The following is a 685-nucleotide window of genomic DNA, read 5'->3' as shown; positions in this document are numbered from 1 at the left end:
AAACAAGAAATAAATGTAGCAAACTCCATTCATTTCTAATCATATTTCATTAATATATGCAATTTGATATGAATTATGTCCTCTGTGATTATCATTCAAAATCCTACAAAATAAAGAAAACCAGTGCAAATCAGTCTGAATTGGAGGTGCGCAATAATCAGAATTTTGGCCAAATTGTAAGAATTACATAGTTTTAAAGCATAAAATTTATATTGAACAGTCGACAATGTTTCATGCAAGTTGCGGATAACCCCCCCAAAAAACAAATCAATCTGGATCTTGAAGCCAAACTCATTTTCTAGTATACAGTATCTTTTAGTCAATAAATATATCCCAAAATACCTGCACGAACTGGAATCCTTCGTCAAACTTCTGCAAAGCCCTTTTGATATTCCGCTCAAAAATCTCCTTGCCGGGTATCTTTTCGAAGCGCTCGCAGAACTGAGTCTGATGCCATCACAGACGTCACCGAGCAGAGGAACTGTGCTGTGCGAAGACCAGAACGCTCGGCTGTGGTCCAAATGGGCTCTGAGGTCCACCACTGTAACAAACACAGGAAATTAGTATGTTTAATTGTATAATACAGCTATGAATGACTAAATTCTGGCACAAATATAAAAATAAATATATATATGAGATGGACTCTTTATGGACAAATCAGACTATACATAAAAGTTAGCTGAAA

The 685-nt window shown here is 35.8% G+C and overlaps 1 protein-coding gene across 1 annotated transcript in view; it reads right to left on the bottom strand.

Moving 5' to 3' along the window:
• LOC119587058 (glycerophosphocholine cholinephosphodiesterase ENPP6-like) overlaps positions 1 to 685 on the bottom strand; it is a gene marked incomplete in the record, with an annotated part of 24354 nt that overhangs the window by 8043 nt on the left and 15626 nt on the right. Inside the window, 2 exon segments of the mRNA XM_037935806.1 lie at positions 343 to 448; positions 450 to 541. Coding sequence (XP_037791734.1) covers positions 343 to 448; positions 450 to 541 — 198 coding nt within the window.

This window comes from Penaeus monodon, chromosome 22 (assembly GCF_015228065.2).
Source record: "Penaeus monodon isolate SGIC_2016 chromosome 22, NSTDA_Pmon_1, whole genome shotgun sequence".
NCBI lineage: Eukaryota > Metazoa > Arthropoda > Malacostraca > Decapoda > Penaeidae > Penaeus > Penaeus monodon.
This window is presented reverse-complemented; position numbering and strand designations above follow the sequence as displayed.